This window comes from Stenella coeruleoalba, assembly GCF_951394435.1.
Source record: "Stenella coeruleoalba genome assembly, chromosome: 4".
Lineage (NCBI taxonomy): Eukaryota > Metazoa > Chordata > Mammalia > Artiodactyla > Delphinidae > Stenella > Stenella coeruleoalba.
Window position 1 is genome coordinate 137,966,804 of NC_137149.1, and position 19,898 is coordinate 137,986,701.

At 34.0% G+C, this 19,898-nt stretch overlaps 1 protein-coding gene across 7 annotated transcripts in view; it reads right to left on the reverse strand.

Moving 5' to 3' along the window:
• The window catches only part of GRID2 (glutamate ionotropic receptor delta type subunit 2), a 1,377,005-nt gene that overhangs the window by 296,807 nt on the left and 1,060,300 nt on the right, over positions 1-19,898 (reverse strand). For 4 of the 7 annotated variants that reach the window (XM_079920110.1, XM_079920114.1, XM_079920115.1 and 1 more), the window contains 2 exons: positions 15,286-15,372; positions 12,523-12,835 (listed from right to left, as the gene is read on the reverse strand). In XM_079920110.1, the coding sequence (XP_079776236.1) occupies positions 12,523-12,835; positions 15,286-15,372 (400 nt within the window). The remainder of the gene's footprint in view (positions 1-12,522; positions 12,836-15,285; positions 15,373-19,898) is intronic. The other 3 variants (XM_079920116.1, XM_079920112.1, XM_079920111.1) reach the window with 1 other exon arrangement.

Genomic DNA, 19,898 nt, shown 5'->3' on the forward strand with positions numbered 1-19,898 from the left:
TCTTATCCTCCTGTCATCCTCTTTGCTTCAATATCAAATTCTCAGAGGCTTACTTCAACAAGCCCATTGAAAACTGCAGCCCTTCCACATATACTTCAATTTCCTCTCACTGTAAGTTACTTTTCCTATAGTATTTGAGTTCTGATACACTATGTAATTTATTTATTTATTTATCATACCTATTGTTTGTTACCTGGCTCCCTTCACTAGAATATAAGTTCCATGAAGGCTTGAATCTTTTTATCAGAAGGTAGTCCCAGGAGTTTGAACGGTGCCTGTCACATTGTAGACATTCAATAAATGTTGAATAAACGAATGATCTCAAATTTGGATGATAAATACTTAGTTTTAGGGTACATGAAACATGTTTAGTCTGAAAGGTAATGTTTTTCTCAATTTATAAAAGTGTTTGTAAAAGTTACTCGGTTGACTGAACGGGTATATATCACAGAGGAATTCAGACATATGTAATCTGGCTCTCATATATTTAATGATGTCTAATGAAAAAATGCATTTTCTAATAAAAATGATGTAATATGATTCTAAATGAAACTTGTTTGTTTTCTCAGCAGAATAAACTGGTCTTCTGGAAAAGTAACAAAGATGTTTCACTTATTGCAATACTTTTTATGACAATGAATGCACGACAAACTTAACACTGCCTTTGTTCAAGACAGCATTGAATAAAGGAAGTTTATTCCCAATGTAAAAGTTGTAGCCAGTAGTGCAGTTAATTAAGAGAAAATGTCAATAGAACTTAACATTGTCACAGGATAATGGTTCCTGCTGCTAGATATATGTCAAGAGACAGATAAATAAGATGGAGTGATTTATTAAGCAGTGCCACACTCCAGGCAATGCATTTCTAGAAGATTACAGCACTCCTTGGGTGGTGATGTAAGGCAGAGGACTGAAAACTAAGTGGCTTTAACTCTTTGGATAGTACAACAACAGTACAGAAATGTGGTGATTACGGACAGTCCCTGCTGATACAGCAAAATTACGTTTATATTTAGAAAAAAAGAAGAGATTATCATGATATCATAGAGGCTCTAAGTTAAAACAGAATCCCATCAACAATCTTTCATGAATTTGCAGATAACTTAATTATGTGGAAAAGTCATACTATTCCGAAATTTTAAAGGCCGAAAAAATTAAGATCACATCTATTTAAACTACAGACTTCTTAAAAATTCTGTTTCAGGCAACAAATTATTACTGATTTAAGAACTTGGTTATTTTTCTAACCAAAAACTGTATTAAAACAGTTTTTGGAAAAACATCCAAAGGTCTTTTATTCCTTTTCAATAATTTAAATAATATAATCCAATTTATTTTTAGATTGTTAATATTGATTAAATAATATCACAGAAGGTTTTAATTTAGAATCAACCTTTTGAATACTGGTATGGCATATTCTTTGCTTCAAATGTAACTCAGAATACTATCATGTGCTTTGATTTTCTCAAAGTCACAAGTTTCACTGGTTACTGGGAAATTGTTTTCATCTTAAAATTAACCTTATATCTGGTATTATACATTACAATGCTGCAATAATAGAAAATAATAAGAAAATACAGTTAACTATATTATTTATGACTTTCCCATGCATTATATTGCATTTCAAAAGTATTTACAATGTAAGTATTACATGTATGTTAACAATAGAAACCATAGTTCAGTGATGTTCTTAAGTGTAAAAGCATTCTATCAGGGAAATAAAAATTTTGGCATAGTATTTAACATAGATTATATCTATATAATAGAAAAGATCGCTTTTAGTTTTATTAATATATTGAACAGTCAAGTCGTTATTGGCATTTTAAACTCATAAAATATTCTGGTTTCTAATAGTGGCATTGTGAGTATACTAAAATAAAAACTGAAATATAATTCTCATCATCATAATCATTTTTATCTGGAAAGGGTCCATATGGTTCTAGACTGCCACCAATGGCAGTTTTTGAAGATTGCTTAGTTTAGGAAAATTAGCCTTCTGTGTGATGTTTATGCTTAATTATGTGCTATTTTAGCCACAGATCTCAATATATATTCCAAAAACAAAATACATATATTCACAGGTTTTATAAATTAGTCCCCAAAAGATTATTTAGTCTTTTCGAGCCCCAAAGAGCTGCATATATAAATTGGAAGCATCCTGAATCAAAACTTATAATTCCATTCAATTTGGTTCATTACTTTGTTGCATCTTTGGCCATATTATGCTACAGTTTATTACAAGTACATGTGGTAATGATGTGCTTACATAGGGAAAAATGTTCTTGTAGCTTTTCATGTCTAGTTGAATGACATAAAGTTATTATGAATTTGTTAGTGTATGGTTTTTACTGTAAGCATTTTCATTAGCTGGACTGGCTTTCCTAATACACTTCCTTATGCCTAATTACAATATGCTTCTTGAAATACTGCTTATTTTCTGGGAGGTAATAATGAGTATATAAAGCATTAAACAATGTGGCTGATTTCATCTCTTGCTATGAATGGCAAAAATAGTGAGAAAATAATAATTACAATGTTGAGTGCCTTTTTTATGTCTTGCACACAGTTTTAAGTGTTTTATATCCATGAACTCTTAATTTTTCAAACACCTGATATAGTAGGTAATTATTATTTGGGGAACTAGAGCACCTAGAGGCTAAGAAGCTTGTCCAGCATCACACAGCTAGTAAATGTATAGATAGTTCAGTTTAAAACTGAACTGTCTCTTAATCAAACACAAAGATATGAAAAGAGTTGTTTAATTAGATATTTGTATTATATAATCATACAATCTTATAATTGAAAGAAAAAATTTAAATAATCTGACTCTTTTATAGATCAGGAAACAAAGATCAAGTGAATTAATGGGCCAGTTCATTTTTTCCATTGTCACTAGGCAAAGAAAAATTGGTTCCTAGTCTGTGTCCCTCTCTTTAATAGGTCATGACTCGGTATGAATTTGACCTAATTGTAATGCACCAGATAGTGGCCTATTTGTTAACTCTGCACCCGTTGTGACTTGGGCTTTCCTCAGTGTGATTATTATGATCTTACGATGGAGCTGTGTGTTTACTAGTTTGTTTCCCTCATTACATTGAAAGCTCCATGAAGACAGATACCACGCTGTCCTATTCACTCTTGTGACTAGATAAATAACTCTTATTTAATATCCAAGGAGATGCTTTCTAGATAATGAATAATTTTAAATGGTAAAGGCAGAGGAAATACTTTTAGGAAATGTTAAAGCAGAGTTTAAACAATGTATATTATTAACGGTTAGAAAACAACTGAAGCAGACAAACTGCACATCTGTCCCAAATGGAATGTTAACTTAGAGTCTGAGAGACAGAGCTGTAAATATAAAGAGACTCTATAAAGTTTGGTCACCCACAAATCAGAGAGCAATTTTACATGTCCACAGTGTGGAAGTATGGATGATGCATTGGTCTTTTGTTACATCTTGATGCCAAAAAAGAACAACTGTCATCAAGAAAGTAGTTTACAAATAAGAAACACTGATATACATGATGAAATATACGATGCTAATTTTTACTTTATGTTATGCATTGGAATTTCTGCCTTACAATTGTGAAAAGTTCAAGTTAAGGCCATGCCACATTTAAGGGTATTTAACAAAAGTATCACAGGACCTTATTGCCCTGTTTTGTACACTGAAACAGGAATCCTAAATTTAGCATTATGTGTGTTACAGTTAGCTTATAAGTATGCATTTTAGAGATAGGTTAAGTGGTAAAAGTCTTATTTTTCAAAACATAATTTTGTTTTTAAAAGCTTTGGTAAGTTTTCCATATTTTTAGAAATATGACCATCATTATTAGAGTTCTAACTACATATTCTAACTACAGGTGAAGGGGAAAACGGAATGAGGTCAAACAAAAATTGAATTCCCAAATTTACATTCCAAGCTGATTGTCCGTACTATCCTTTGATCCCAATACTTTAACTTTGATCAATCCTAAATCACCTTTAGAATAAATTTATCTTTGCAGATGTCTGGCCCTATTCTTTTGTTTTTCCCTAGCTCACCTGTGTTTGTTTGTATATTTCCTTTTCAGTTTTACTGAGATATAACTGACATTCAGTACTGTGTAAGTTTAAGTTGTAGAGCGTAATGATTCAACTTATATACATCATGACAAGATTGCCACAACAAGTTTAGGGATTATCTATCATTTTGTATAGATAAAAATTTTAAAAAAATTGTCCTTGTGATGAGAACTCTTAGAACTTACTCTCTTAACTTCCACATACAACATTCAGCAGCATTAATCATATTTATCATGTTGTACATAACAATCCTAGTACTTATTTATACTATAACTAGAAGCTTGTACTTTTTGGCTACTTTCATCCAATTCCTCCTCCCTTCACCCACTGCCCCATCTCTGGTAACCACAGTCTGATCTCTTTCTATGAGTTTGCTTGTTTGGTTTTGAACTATAATTGACCTATAACACTATGTTAGTTGCGGGTACACAGTGATTTGATATTTCTATACATTTCAAAATGATCACCATGATAAGTCTAGTTACCATCTATCACCATACAAAAATATTACATTATTATTGCCTACATTCCCCACACTGTACATTTCTGTCCCTAACCTTGTTACTTAAGCTGAGGGGTACTGTAATACGGTACTGTAAAAACACCAAGTACTATGAAGATGTCAATGCTATTTTAAAGGATTTATGACACCTGTTTTTTTATCATTTAAACTTAGATTAAAAAATGTATTTTTTTACATCTTTATTAGAGTATAATTGCTTTACAATGGTGTGTTAGTTTCTGCTTTATAACAAAGTGAATCAGTTATACATATACCTATGTTCCCATATCTCCTCCCACTTGCGTCTCCCTCCCACCCTCCCTATCCCACCCCTCTAGGTGGTCACAAAGCACCGAGCTGATCTCCCTGTGCTATGCGGCTGCTTCCCACTACCTATCTATTTTACGTTTGGTAGTGTATATATGTCCATGCCATTCTCTCGCTTTGTCACAGCTTACCCTTCCCCCTCCCCACATCCTCAAGTCCATTCTCTAGTAGGTCTGTCTTTATTCCTGTCTTACCCCTAGGTTCTTCATGACAAAAAAAATGTATTTTCTTATAGCATTTTGGGAAAGAAGAGAAACCAACTCAGAAAATCTTAAGACCACCCTTCAAGTTTTTAAAATGTTTCTTGAAAGCAACTCTTCTGTTTTATTAAATACTAAAATAATGCTTTTAATTATGGTATGTACTCATAAGTAGTTCAGAAGAGTCAAGAACATGTTGTTCACACCAGTTCTTGTTCTATAAGCATTTTATGAGCAGAAATCTGATTTGTGCCTCATGTTCCTTAATTACTTTTACCTCTTCGAAAACCTAGTTTAGCATGGAAAGGATTTCCTGGCTCAAACCATAAAGAGTTGGTATTAAAATAAATGAAACCCAGGGGCTATCTCATGTATATAGTTTAGGGAATAATTGCTTCGGAGCTCATTACAGTTCACTGGGAAAAACTAGTGGATTCACATCTTAGCGTCATGGCATTGTTTTCTGGTCACACAGATTAGTCACACTCCACACCTATAATGAAGGAGTTTAAACAGTCTTTGAAAGTATGAGAGTTCATCTTTTCTTTGGTGTTGAAGAATTCTGGTGATAAAAAGAAAGAAAATGAGCAGCTTGTTATGTTTTAAATCAGCATGAGGAAATTCTCAAGTAGATGTGACAGCATTCAGAGTACTTGGCTCTCCCTTCGTTAAGGACTGCCTATAATAATTAGCAACAACAGAGATGTTGTTCTCACCTAAATAAAAATTACAGAGAGCCTTTTTGAGTTAATATCTGTAAGAACAGAATATAGAAAAAAACTTGTCTCTATAGTCCAGTTAACCTGTCACTGGGAATTACTCTCATTTTCTCTGTGTTCATTAGGGTCAGTAAACAGCAGAGCTAGCCAATATAATTTTTGTTATATTCAAATTGAATGTGAAATATCAGATAACATTACAAAGGAATGGCTTTAGCTACTGCATTTCAAGGCTTGAATCCTTTGGGGTTTTGTGACTAGGACATTGGCAAATTTCATATATTTGATATCTACACTATTAAAATGGATGTCTTTTTGAGTTATTCTCAAAGTTTTAAACAGATGCTTTCTCATCAACAATCTTTTCTGTTGCCTAATTTGATAGAGAAGAATGTCTGACTCTTGTTTTTGTGGAAATGAGAAAGTTGTGATTCTCTGTAACACTGCAATCCTTCTGGCAGCAGGAAGAACTCTTTATTTTCTTCCAAAAATTGTCCTGGGATCTCAGAGTCAGTGGGTTGCCTTTGATGTAAACTCTTGTGCAGCAGCCACCAGGTTATCTTCTACCATTCCTAAAGGTCCTCTTTATTCATCACTAGCAACTGTGGAACTATTTGATCCTTAAGAAAATTACCAAAGGAATTTTCCCTCTGTACTCCTTTCAATAATTCTGTCTGCTGCTCTCATCAAAAGTGGTTTATTTGGTCCCAATTTGGCTATGGCCCACTTACATGATGTTGAACATTCCTGCAAGGACTGTGTCTTTCTTATGATCATATTCAAAATATCTAGGTTGGGTATGGCATATAGTACATCCAAGGAATATTTATTAAGCCGGTAAATACAGTTATTCCTTGTTTTTCTTTTGTTCTTTGTGTTCCTGGCGCATAGCTGGTATATAGTAAATGCTTGCTGGTAAACATATGTGATAGCCTGAAACATTTTACGTGACTATAAATATTTATACTTCATAGAACCAGACCATCTGAGGTAAACTCTGAAATTTCCCTTTGCAAGTAAACAGTAAACAAATTACATACAACCACATGTGTGAACAAGTCACGGAGGCCCTTCATGGCCCAGATGATATTAAGAGTCACTGACCATAAACTAAATATCAGAGATCTTCAAAAATCAAGCCCCAGTTTTTTAAGTATGTTGATTGCAGAGAGATGTACATAGGCATGAAGATAAGGGAGGATATGAAATGGCAACAAAACTTGCATAAAATTGGTGTCTCATTCATGCATTAAACTGCCTAATTCACAAACTCTAATGTTCTAGCCAAACAGATGTACTAAGTTTATCTCTATAATGGACCATACTGATTTTGCACAGTTGGATTCCCTAAGCTGTTTTTCTGGAATGCTCTGAAGTTACAGATTTTTTTAAAAAATCAGGATTAGTAAACAGCTTACGTATATTTAACATTTTCCTGCTTTTAGCTGTCCCTGAACTCTTTTTTCAAACATCTATATGATAATACATGAAATGCCCTTTTATTCCTACTCAGTCTAGTCTCTAGTGGCTCATTAAAGACCGTAATTCTGAAATAATTCAGAAATATTACTGTACTTCTCCTTAAAAGACTATATTTTTATTAGAAATTATCACTAATTCCAAACTTCATTGCCTGTGCATGGACACTTCATTGACTGATTCTTTTTTTCATGGGGTTTTTGAAGTCTTTTCTTAATTTATTTTTAATCAAAGTGTAAAGATACTTTCAGTACCTTTTAATGAATTCACCTTTTCCATTGTTAGCAGGTGGAAGAATAGTAATATTTCAGAGATGAAGTAGTTAATCATATGCAATTCAGCATGATGCATCATTATGGATTGTATAAATGTATAATCAACCCACAGGCTGTACAACTTATTTAAGGGAGCAGTTGAGATAGAAAAGTGCTTAACATATTTATAACTTTTGATATCTGAAGCCTGTTTACAGACTAGAAAAGCATGTAACCATATGGATAATTTTATTTATCTTTTTCTTTTGGGTGTTCTCCAAAACTTGCTGAAACTGGGCCACCTGGAGACAGAATTCAGAAAGCCAGTCCATAAGCTTGTCAACATTCTCAAAAGTAAGGCTTCAACCAATGGGAAACCTTATTTATAAGTTTCTCATCTTAGCTACTTGAGAAAATACACCAGTGAAGACATTCTGATAACTTCCTGTTTGGTTTAAGTGAGTTTAAGTCATTGGGCAATAGACTGTAATCTAATAAACACAATGTTGCAGTTAATTCCATGCTTGATTTAGTTAAGTATTTAGCATTTATTCACTTATTTAGTTGATCAGTATGCATTTATTAAACACCTAATACGTACAAGACACTGAATTAGGCAAAGAGACTATAAAGATAAATAGGACACTATCTTGTGTTCAAAGGACTCAGGTGGAGACAAAAGAAAACGCAAAGACTTCCTGAAGGAAGTGAGATCAGAATAAGAACTAGAGGATGCACAGGAATTTGCCATATGAAAGCAGAGAGTGGGCGTAGAGATTAAGCAATTGGTAATAAAGGCATTTCACGATTTGAAAAGAGTAGAAGCAAAGGCAGAGAGGCAAGACACAGTCTTGTCTTCTGTTCAAGAGACAAAAGCAGTTTGGAATAACTGGACAATTACATGTGAGCCATGAGTGGTAGGAGATGAGAATCAAGACTGGTGAAGACCCAAACGATGGAGTATTGTTCATGCTCTAAATAACTTTAAACTGTGGGCACTGGGGAGCCAAGGAAATATTTGAGGAATGGGAATTATGTGGTTAGCTCTCCATGACAGTGATAATTTGAGTATATGTGTAAGTATGTGGAGCATATATTTGCAGGAAACAAAACTGAAAAAGAAAGACCTATTATGAGATTCCTGTAGCTCAGATGAGAAATGAGATAGGCCTAATCTAGGTAAAAATCCAGGTCTTATCTCTCTAGGTGAGAAGAGATTTCCACTCCTAGAAATAAGTATGAAGTAAAATTTGCATGCCTTATAGTTGGATATAAGGGATAGAAGGAAGAAAAAATCAAAACTGTTTTCAAAGTTTCTAACCTGTAGGTCTGAGTGGTTGCTAATGCATCAGCTAGAATAGAGAACACGAGAGGCTATAAAGGTTTAAAGTGCAAAAAAATCCAATTATTGGCATGTTGGAATTTGTGGTATCTCTGATATGTCCAGAGAGTCTAGTGAGAGTATATAAACCTAAAATTCAAGGATGATATAGATTTGGGAGTCATCTAGATTTTGGTAGTTATTGAAACCATGCACAGAAAAACTAGATGGAATGGGAAGAAGTGAGATAAACAGAAAGGTTAGTTACATGTAGCCTTACCACCTTCTATTTCTAGTCAGTACTCATGTTTATCAACATCCTAGTTATCTATCCTCATTTATTGACACTTTTGGCACACGGCTTATTTTCTTTCTCTCTAATCCAAGCCAACCATCATTACAGATGGCTCATCTACTCCTCTGGATTCTCAGTTGATCAGCTTTGAAGTTCTTCACCAACTCTTCAGGAATCCACATCTACACACCTGTAACTTGTCCTCTACTATTTCATCTCAAAAATGTTAGGCTCAGGTGTCCCATTTTGTCAATACAAACTTTGAACTATCTCACACTGATATTTCTACAGTTGTTCTTTGGCCTCATCAAGAACTCTACTCTCTCCCACTACCACTTTCTTACTTTCCAGTCTTACTCTCTATTACACTCTGATTATTGGTCTATTTTTTATTGCTCCATATACCCTAGAATCTACTATTTCACAACCACCGTCTTGCTAATAATCTAAAATAATCTGCCTTGTTATCCTTTTCTCGTGTGTCTAACTATCCACAGCTGAGACTAATTTGTTTTTTATTTACTGAGTAAACACTTATGTGACACTTCTATAAGTTACTGTATCTAAGAACTTCACATTTTAAAACCATTTAAATGCTCATGACAAAGCCATGAGGTGGCACATCCAGAGTGTTTCCTGCAAGAGAAGCTCACACCATCATACAAGTTTGTGATCCCCAACCTGGACTAAAAAATTCTTCCGTTTCACTGGCTCTTTCCCCTATTTTGGGGACACGCTCTATAGAGAAATCAATCATCATGGTGTGAGAAAGCCAAACTATCCTATGGAGAAAGGCCGTAGAGGAAAACTGAGGTCACCAGCTCTCTGCCAGCATTAACCACCAGACGTGTGAATGAAATGAACAAGCCTTCAGATAAGTTCAGCCTCCAGACTTTGGGCTGTCTAGCTGAGGCTTCAGACATCATTGAGCAGAGACAAGCCATCCACACCATGTCCTGTCTAAATTTGTGACCCACGAAACTGATAAGTTTTTGAGGAATTTATTATGCAGCTCTAGTCACTGGAATACTACCAATAACAAGGTTATTGCCAAATCCAATGAACACCTTTCAAGTATTAATTTTACTTGATTCTTTGAAATGTTTAACACCGTCAACCAATCTTCCATATTCAAATATTGTCTTTACTTGGTATGTATACCACTAGATGGTACACATGGTACTTGCATCTTTCTTGTCACTACTTATTAGTTATCACTGAAATCTCATCTACCCATTCCTTTCCTTAGGGCTCTGTCCTAGGCCCTCTCTGAGTCAGTCGTCCTCAATCAGGAGTATGCAGTTGAGAACAACTACTCTGTACGATCTTGTTCACTTCCATGGCTTCAATTATCTCCTACATGCCAATATCTCCTCAATCTGTTAGCCCAGATGTCTCTTCTGTGCTTCTGACAAATATATCAAACCATTAACAAGCATTAGAAATATACCCCTGGATATTTCACAGATACCTCAACTCAAATGTACCAAAATGAATGTATCATCTTCCACATCACACCTGCTCTTCTTGATTTTTTTCCCCAGAAAATGACATCGACAACCAATACACGTAATTGCCCAATCCAGAAACCTAGGATAAAATTTCACCTCCTTTTTCTCCTTCAGTACCAATCCCCATAGCACTATATAATTTATCAGGTTCTATAGATTCCAATTCACCAATACCCTTCTCTTGATTCCCAGTGTCATCTTACCTTTGTGCAAGCCACATTAACTCTTTATTTAGTTATTATAATACTCTGATAATTTGTTTCCCTTTCCACATTGCTCTCTTTCAATTTTATCCATACTATAATCACAATGTTTCTGATTATAGTAAAAATTTAAACATGCATTTCCCTGTTTAATACCTTTAAATTACTGATAATTTCCCTGAAGATCAAATTCAAACCCCTGATAATAACAAATATATCTTCAGCCTCATCTTTACCAGCCCCATAGTCTATTCTGCATAGTCTATTCTGATTTCTCCCTCACTTCTTGGTCTTAAATTCTATCCTACCATCTATGTATCCTTTCCCCCATCCTCTTCTTCAATAAGCTCTTTGCATAGTTACTTCTGTCTCTGTTTATACAGTACTAATTCAAAAAGCCTTCTTTGCGACATTAAGATATATTCACCCTCTCCACGACTATGATCTCTAACAGTCTCTATCACACGTATATTTTACATGTTTGCATCCCACAAGACTTGTAGCTCAATGATGGCAACGACTCCCTTGCTCCCAACTGTATACTCAGTGCCTAGCAAAGTTCTACTTAAATAAATAGCATGGATTAAATATCTACTAGATTAGTGATTAATGAATGGACCAAAAATATCTGCGATAAAGATACACAGATACAGAAAGGTAGCGGGAAAAAGCATGCTTACAGAGTTTTGCGGGATAGATTTTATGTGAGAAAGTAGAGATGAAAAGTCTAGACAAACCTTATGATTAGTTAAATGAGAATAGAAAGAATGAAATTTAATGGAAGATCCAATAGCAAGTGTACATAAAAAGTAAGATGTTATTGAGAGTTGTAAATATTAAGGCAAAAGAATCATGTGTCTCCATTGTGACACCTATGTCTTCTCTTCAATACATATGACAAGTTTGCAAGAAACTATCAATCCCCTAAGTATTTTATTATTTCATTTTCTATGATGGCAGTAGTCTCAAGTAAGGGGCTCAATAAATATTGTTCTATTCTGAAACAATAAGAGTCAAGTAATTACCTAGATAAGTTTAAAGAGTAGGCAGATTGACTACTGAATAACACAACAAAGACATTGTTTAGAATATAATGAAATTATAAGTTAACTGGTAAAAATTATATATTAAAGTGAAAGATAAAGCGTAAATTTCTTATCAGAATCTTAAAGTCTTTTCACTGCCAATGAATATTTTTAATACATGAAACAATGTCTCTCAACAAACAGCAAGTCTTAACATCTCTTATACACATAAATAATTAAGCAATATCTGCTCTGGTAGTAAGTATTTTCATAAATCTCAGTAAGTATTTATCTGAGAAATAGAAAGGCTATTTCTCAGAATCGGAGCTTGGGAAGGAAAATCTCCTCTTGAGTTTCTTGTGAACTTTACCTCTGACATTCATCTTTGGCTTTGTTGATAAAACTGAACTTACAGCAAAAGATACTGTACCATTTTTTACTGAAAATCTGCTGTTTGAGATCCACTAGGAAAGAGCAAGAAATGTTCTTTTCTTAGCATTGCTGTAAAGACCTTTAGAACACTTACTGATGTCAAGACACAGAACGTTCTTAACTGAATGCATGGCATATGAAACATCACATTCCTTTTTTGTACTGAAATATATATATTTTCCTTACCTTGCTGTACAAAGGATCCATACACAAACCACATGGAGTTGTAGAGAGTGGTAGAAGTCATCGACCCCATTTGTAATCTTGGGGGATTAAGCCAATTCAAGAGGTAGACCAGTAGACCGACCAGAAGAACTGTGCCAGCAATGCAAGCCCATAGTGAGAGATCAAATGGTGCAAGACAGGCAAACATATCCACTGTCTTTTCAGCCCTTCGAAGTAGGACTCCCACTGAGTAGTCCATGTAACGTGTTGTAAAGTCCACCACATTCTCACGGTCTGGGGTGATAGTCAAAGCAGAAATCCCTATGTCGGCCCTCTGAGAAATTGAAAGAGACAGGAATACATTAACAGTGTGAAAAACAACTTGATTTGTGGCACCTTAGCTTGCCTTGAGGAAAATAAAATAGATGCCTCAGGCAACATCTTAAGCCTTTTTATATAAACTGAAAAACACTGCAGAGACTTCTTAGAGAAGACCTATATGTGAATTTTTCATTTCCTACTGCAAATCTTGGCCCACCAGAGTTAGACAAATTACCTTGTTCATATTATCAGTGCATGTGAAATCAGTGAAGAATATTTCAGACACAGATAATGCCTGAAGGAAATTGTCTTTTTTCCTTGGGTCATTTTATCAAAGCCATCATTAACACAGTAGCAAAGGTAAAACTTATTCTAAAGAATTTTTCCTGAGAAAATGTTCCCAAGATATTCAACATGTTCTTAACATCTAAGTTATCAAAAAAAAAAAAACCTCAACGTGGCATTTCACCCTTGGTTTAGATTTCTCTGGATCAAAATTTATATTATTGGGTTCTAAATATATTAGAATTTATTAGAGATTTCATAGCATTAAGTTATAACATCATACACCAGGGGTTGCTACCATAATTTTATTTTTTAAACCTTGAAACATTTTAATGAACAATTAAAGATTAAGGAAACAGATAATTCTTCTTGGAGCAATAACCATTGTTCTCAGTATGTGTCTTGGATTCTCAGTGTTAGCACTCAGAACCACACAGAGCACATGCTATTTTACTTATATAAGGCACATGGCAGAATTGCAGTGACAGCACATAACAAATGACTTCACATTTAAATTCTATGATATGAAAACATATTTAAATATCTAAAAGATGCATCTTATTTGAAATAATTATCTGTGGCTGTGACTAAAGCTGTGCGAAACTCCTTTCAGACAAACACAAACAATAGTAAATTGAACATTTTCATTATTCTTTTTTTTTTTATAGTTTGATGAAAGAATATAGAAACTGGTTTTAATGCCTTTGGAGAAAAAAAAAAAGACATGAAAATTAACATGCCTAGTGGAATGCTAAACCAATTCCCATACATCTAGTCTCTGAAGTAATAACAGCTGCAAAAATAGTCTAGCTAAAGTTAAGCATTGTGTGTATGTCTGTGTGTGTGTGTGTGTGTGTGTGTGTGTGTGTGTATCAGCCCATCTATACAGTGCTAAGTATTTAAATAACTTTTCTCATTTAATCCTTACAATGAGTTATGAATTACATGTTTTCCTCTCCATTTCATAGATGAAGAAACTGAAACTTCAAGAGTTTAAGTAACTCATTCAGTTCTCACAGTTAATAAGTTTAGAAGCCAGATATTAAAGCAATGTTTTTCTTACTGCAAAGCCAGGGCTCATAATATAATCACTTTACCATACTGCAAGAAATCATTTGTTTTCCAAATGACTCATATTGTAAGCAATTAGGATAACTGGTTTTAGGAGAGTTTTTACCTTAAAAGAGTCTGAAATTTTGCTTTTCTTAATTGTACTATTTACACTACAACAAGGCTATATTAACATTAAGAATTATGAGTTTCGGATTATTAACTGAGAGGTATTAAAGTTAATAACTCTATATGGAAATGAATTTTCAGAGAAATAGTTATTGCTTTCAAGCTCATATATTTATTTAGCATAGCTTAGTTACTAGGAATTGGGTCTTTTCAGAAGGAAAATCTAACCTGGATCCTTAGCTCTCTAGTCCTACCTTTTCTGAGCTTCAGTTTATCTATTTGTGAAATGAATATAACTGTCTTTAGTATGACTATTGTGAGCTGACTCATTTATCTCAATCTTAATGGTGAATAAATAACTCCTCAAGATTCAATTAGGCTCTCAAAAAGTACATTTCTTTTTTCAGGATATTAAAGTACTGTGGATCAGTAATTTACGAATTGATGCACTAGGAACCCAAAGCATTTTATGACTCAACTAAAGGCAGAAAATTCCACCTAAGGAGAGATTTGCTGACATGTTGATTGAATATTTGTAAATGTTCATAAATATTTTGCTAATAAATAAATGTTTTACATTTAATGACTATGAATTAGAATAGTCACTATACTGATTTTAATAATAGATATTTGTATGTATCACAAAGTGAATTTCTATAATGTAATAAAGAAAAATATCTAGGGAAGATGTGCTGTGGTTTGTTATTGTTTTCTTTTGGAAAAGTGAACTGATAATTTTGTATGTGCTAAAATATTTATTAAATATAGTAATTGCTTGTCCTAGTTCTATGGAGAACTTCCTCAATTCTGGTCCACTTTCAACACTTGGCTATTCTATTCTCAAGAAGAAATTGCCAGTCTCCCTGTGGAGAGGATACTAGAATCATATAATGGGCTTTTTCAAACTGCACAAATGCATTTGCATACACACACGACACATACTTATACACACACATTTTCCTATCTCTGAGATTTGTATACACCTTCCTAAGGAAGTACCTCAATCCAGCCTTCAGAATCAGTGATATAGCAGACCACCATGCTTGATATGAGTATGTGATAGTCCTTACTTGTAGAGAAGCTGTACTGGAGCAGAAAAAAAAAAAAGGCGAGAACCACTGATTCAGAAAGATGGTCCTAAAACTTTTTGAATATGTCTAAGTAACCAGAAATGATCAATCACATGTATCTTTCTTCCTCCCTCCCCTCCCTTTCTTTCTTTCTTTCTTATCTTTCTTTCTTTCTCTTTCTTTCTCTCTCTCTCTCTTTCTCTTTCCTTCTATTATTAGTCTATTTATTTCTGTATGTATGCATGCATGTGTGTATGTGTATGTCAACTCACTTGTTCAGTTTCAACAATGACTTTTCAAACCATTAGCCTCATAAAACATTTAATCTTCTCACTTCCCCTAATTCTCAGATGACATTCACTGCTACTTTATAGAGAATCAGAAGATACTGAATTAAAACTCACACATATTTCTACTTCTCAACCTATATCCCACATCCAGCTTATTCTATTTAACTTTTATTTGTGATAGAGGAGATGTCTTCCTTTCTAATGCCAAACCTCCATCAGTAAACTTATCAACAAATCTCCTCCAGTTCAGATGCTTAAACTCCCATCTCTTATATTCAACATCATCTACCAATTGTTGATTTCCCATGAAAAGGTTCTTTAACTCTTTCTCATTAAAATAAAAACAAAAAGAGAAAAACCTTTCCTTTTACTCTCTCTGACTTCTGACTCCCACTTGCTACCCTTTCTCTCTCACTTTTTCATAGTCAATTTTCTCTAAACATTTGTCTGTATTTCCACACCTCACAGTCACTCTGGAAGACTCTTTTGTATTCATATTATCGAGTGTTCGACTACTCAATGGACGCAGCGCTTCTTAATGTTTACACTATTGAATCAAATGGATATAATTTAGTGCTCATCTGTTTGGGCTTCTTGACAATATTTGACAGTGATGATGGCCCCCTCCACCATAAACATTATTTTCCTTGAATTTTCATGTCATGATTAAGCCTCTTTCTCAGCTCCTTTTCAAGCCCATGTCGGCAATCCTCTGGACTTGGACCTACACCCTTTTTTCATAGGAGATCCTCTGCCTAGGCAATCCCATTCATATCATTACCTCCATTGACTCCCATCTATACACATGATTTACAAAATTTACATTTGTAGATACAGAGATGAGCTCTGGAGTATATACTGATTTATGCAATTACATAATTGATATTTCTATTGGATGTCTCGAAAACATCTCAAATTTAACATGGCCAAGATCATACTAGAGGCATTCAACTCAAACCAGTCCTCTTCCAATATTTTCTGCTTCAATGAAAATCTTTTTATGTAAGTCTTAAATCTCGGTGATCTCATTATTTTTCTCAGTCTTATTCCCCTATCCTGTCTGTCACTTCTGATTCTACCTACTGAGAATCCTAATATCCATTCACTTCTCTACTATTTTCAGCTCTCATCATTGCTTTCCAGGGCTCCTTACGAGGCTACCTGAAATCTACCTTTTCTCATCTCTAACCTCCCTATTGCAGCCAAAGTATTCGTTCTGTTGAGCACATCTGATCCTGTCCCTGCCACAATGTAAAGGTTTTCAGTGGATTTGCACTGCTTTTAGGAAAAAGATTAAAATCTTTAACAAAGCCTATACATCTTTGGATACACTATCTTCCACCTACCTCGACATATTCCTACTGGACCATTTTTCTTTCCAGCACTTCTTCCCAATGCATGATCTTCATACATGCTGATTGTACTGTCTGAATTGACCCTCCTGAAACTTCTTCAAGTAAACTTTTATTCATATTCATAAATCAGCTCAATTATCACTTCCTCAGGAAAGCTATCCATGGCTCTTTTGACTGGAATAGTAATTCTTTTTGTTTACACCATCAGAAGCCTGTATCCCTCACTTCCCTAACAGTATGAGAGTTGCAATTTTACATTATTTGTATGATTTTTGAACAATGAATTTTTCTACTAGACCACAAGCTCTGTGAAGGCAGGGACTGTCACTTTTTAAAAAGATTGACATGTTCCTGTATCAAGCACATTTGTCTGGCATAGATTCATGATTAATAAATACTTGCTTCATATATGAATGAAAGAAGATAGAACATTCACTAGATATTCATTACCCAATTCTTATAAATTATCTCCTATTTCTCAGCATACTTGACGGAGAGGGAATTTTACAGAATAAAAATAAAATGGCAACATAAAAATTTGCTAAATTTTGTAGCAGTGACAAAAAATTTATATCTTCATGAATGATTACTTCAATAATTAAAATCAAGTTCTTGGCTTATCAATTTATTTATGTTTATGTCATTTGCCACTAGCTAAGGTAATTGAGTCTACTATAGTATGTTTAATATGTTAAAAAATATTATTATATGTCAAGTGTTTAATGTAAAAGTGATTATTTGAATTGTGATAAGAATTAGCACTAAACCTGGAATATAGATAATTGTTTTTCAAAACTATTCTAATTACACAGTTGTAACATTTTTCTTGAAAGGAAATATTTACATTCTTTCAAGTCATGAGAAGGAGATGGATGGATAATACAATAGGGCACGACAAATACGCCACATGATCATTGACTCTTAGAAGTTTACACTCAGAGAAGTTGGAACACATTTACTCTAAATTTAATTTGAAATAACTGATCATATCTAACAATTATCTAGTTTATGCTTGAACATAATGTTAACGACATTATGTTAATAATACCAATAGTTATACATTTATTTAATGTTTACTATATACCTAGTACCTTGTTACATGCTCCACAAACGCTATATTATTTAATAGTATAACAAGCCCAGTTGCTAAGATGAACAATTTATATTTGCAATATTCTAATTAATACAAAGCCTTGGTGTTATTATGATTGATATATGCTTCTCTGTATCCTCTATTAAGTGTGTTAGCTTTGTTATCAATACATCACATTATAAATCTAAATAGATCTGTTCTACGACTATTCTTAAAATACCTGTCGAATGCTATCTTATTCCTTACTTGGAAATATTATTTTAAAATAAAAAATAATTTGCTTATTCAATCACTCTTCTCAAGATATGATTTCCATATCCCTCAAAATACTGGTCATTTGCCTGTGAACATAGTCCAATTCATAAATGTTTCCTCAGATGATAAGAATAATACAGTTTTTTAAATGACATTGGAGTCTGAATCATTTTTACTAGGTGAATTACAATTGACTTAAACTTAGGATTAAATAAATTTTCAAAATATTTTAAAATAAAATACTGTCAATCCAGAAGTCCTCAGAAATCCTATGCAGTTGATTTTGAAGCAAAATGTTGGATCTTGTATTTATCTTTCATCAATTTCATTCTTTGTTTCTTTTGACCTTCACATCTATCTGAAATATTTTGAATCTTTACTATCAACCATTATATCAACTTTTTCTGCTAGCTCTGCATCATTTCGAAGTTTGAGAAGCAGGCCTTTAATTCTTCAATCATATTACTAGTAAAACATTGATGAAGAGTACATGGGAAAGCTCAAAGTATTGAAACTTGCCTCTAAAGTTCTACCCCCTTTGAAAACAGCTAATTAGTTAATACCCGAGATATGTTTTTTAATCACCTATGAGTATCCTTTACTACACTGTCATCTAGCCAAGTAGCTCTATATAGTTTTGTTTTTTTAATTTTATTTATTTATTTTTTGGCCGCGTTGGGTCTTCGTTGCTGTGCACGGGCTTTCTCTAGTTGTGGCGAGCGGGGGCTACTCTTCGTTGCAGTGTGCAGTCTTCTCATTGCGGTGCCTTCTCTTGTTGCGGAGCACAGGCTCTATGCATGTGGGCTTCAGTAGTAGTGGCACGTGGGCTCAGTAGTTGTGGCTCGCAGGCTGTAGAGTACAGGCTCAGTAGTTGTGGCAAACGGGCTTAGTTGCTCCACGGCATGTAGGGTCTTCCCGGAACAGGGCTTGAACCCATGTCCCCTGCATTGGCAGGCGGATTCTTACCCATTGCACCACCAGAGAAGTCCTCTATATAGTTTTTAAGTGTTTTGTAAAAGGCATTATTGAACTCAAAATATATGAATAATCAGATATTCATTTTATGAATAGCTAATGCCATCAAAAAAGAAAATGAACTGCTTACTTTTTTTTTTACCATCTACAACACATCGGATTAATAATCCATTCCATAATTTTACCAGAGAATAAAATCAAATTCATTGCTCTGTCAGAATAAATTTCCTTTTCTAATTTTGAATATGCCAACCTCCAACTATATAACAGCCCTCTTTTTCATGTTTTGTACACATTATCTATAGTAACTCATATATCACCTCAGGAAATGCATTTATCCCCCTGGGATATCGTTCATTTGGACGTGGAAATTCAAACTCATTAAAAGTGCCTATCATGAGCTTCAATTACTTTAAGTATTTTCCCCTTATCATTCCCACCTTAAAGATTTTTTGTGCAAAGTGGAAGGAAAATATTTACTGAAGAGCTTTAGCACACATTTAACAAGCACTAGGTCTATCTCTGCCTATTCAGCTTCTTAAACCATACATTTTCTTCTACTCTTCACCAAGTA